The sequence below is a fragment of the Apis dorsata genome, unplaced genomic scaffold (assembly GCF_000469605.1).
Source record: "Apis dorsata unplaced genomic scaffold, Apis dorsata 1.3 scaffold_667, whole genome shotgun sequence".
NCBI lineage: Eukaryota > Metazoa > Arthropoda > Insecta > Hymenoptera > Apidae > Apis > Apis dorsata.
In genome coordinates this window covers 590,345-591,882 of record NW_006263852.1, presented here as the reverse complement: position 1 = coordinate 591,882, position 1,538 = coordinate 590,345, and the positions used below count along the sequence as shown (strand labels likewise).

At 53.1% G+C, this 1,538-nt stretch overlaps 1 protein-coding gene across 1 annotated transcript in view; it reads right to left on the bottom strand.

Annotated features, from left to right (window-relative positions):
- Positions 1–523, bottom strand: part of LOC102679173 — a 30,169-nt gene extending 29,646 nt beyond the window's left edge. Inside the window, exon 1 of the mRNA XM_006622191.2 lies at positions 9–523. Coding sequence (XP_006622254.1) covers positions 9–329 — 321 coding nt within the window. The 5' untranslated portion in view covers positions 330–523. The remainder of the gene's footprint in view (positions 1–8) is intronic.
- Positions 524–1,538: the final 1,015 nt, after the last annotated feature.

Sequence of the window (1,538 nt, the reverse complement as noted above, 5' to 3'; positions counted from 1 at the left end):
CGCCTCTGCGAACGGAAGCCCAACGTCCCCGGATACGAAGCTTTCCTCCACAACAGAAACCTCGGCTCCTTCTGGCACACCTCTTGAAAGTATTGCTCGATCTTTGGAATATCCTCGGGCCTGTTGTGCGCCCCATCCGGGATCAAGCGTCTCCCAGCGTCGGCCATGTACCTCCACGTCTTCCTCGTGAGCAGCCATCGCTCCTTCGACGGTTTGCTCGACCGTTTCGTCCTTCGTTCCTTCGAGGTCGGCGGTGTACCCCGTAACGAGCCACCCGTCTCCACGCTGTCCCTCCTCGAACGCCTCCTACCCCCAGGACGCTCCGCCATGGCCGCGTCCTTTTCCTTCCTCGCCACGCGAACCACTTTCGCCGTTTTATTATCCTCAACCTTTGAACGCGATCAACCACAACGACCTGTCGATCGTCGTTCGCTTCCAACGGTCCACTTTATACCATTATAGAGATGGGGCCACACTCGCGACATTCACTCGCGAGGGGGACGACCACTCTCGCGCCTCCTCAACGCCTTCCTCCCCCTCTCCTCTCCCTGATCAGGGAGGACACATTAAAACACGGGAGAAAGGGGGGAAAGGCAGACGCGAAAACGAGTCTCTTCTCTCCTTCTCTCTTCTGGCCGAGAATGGGATGGACGGGCTTGCTATATACACTCTCGCGTGCACACTCTCCGAGGTAACCGAGGTGGAACTGAGCCGGGTGAAAAATTGAGGCGAAGTTTCTCTCCTCTGATCGATGAGTGACGCAGTTTCTTCGGGGAGGAGGATATATCGTGTCGTGAGACGAAACGAGCGGAAATTTGGGCGAATTTAGGCTGGCCAACCTGCCCGTTTACACTTCAGAGGGAGCAACATCGAGGAGGATACGTGTGTGTGTGTGTGTGTGTGGAATGCTCGTTGAGGAAAATACGAAAATGCTCTCTCTCTCTCTTTCTCTCTCTCTCTCTTCTCCTTCTCTCGAAGGAAAGTACAGATAGAAGCGCGTTCTCCTCTACAATGTGGAAAAAAATAGGAAAGAAAAAAGGAAAAAACGCGAGAACGGCCACTTGTTCATCGGAGCGGAGGAAATTTACAGGTCGTTCCCGACCGGTAAGAACGCGTAATTCTGCGGGAACAGAGGCTGATCTCGGATCTCTCGGTTCTCCCGGTATCGTACGATTATTTTTATTCCGCGGTACGAAACTTTACGCTCTTTTTACGCCGACTAGCAGCAGGGCCGTCGAAAACTTCAACAACAAAACGGGCTCCAGATTAATTTAGACTTCGCGGATTCAGCTAACTCTCTCTCTCTCTCTCTCTTTCTCTCTCCCTGCACCTCCTCCTTCGCATCCGACTATCGTCACGGATGCCGCGGAACGACACGCTGTCGCCTCGCCTCCAAATCGATCCACCATCCACCTTTCACAAATCCCTCATAGACTCCTCATCGCCACAATTTTACTTCGAATGATCCTCGCGCACAAAGTTTCCAAAGTTTCCAACTTTCGATTCTTCTGCGGAATATATATCTCCGCGCTTGAGAC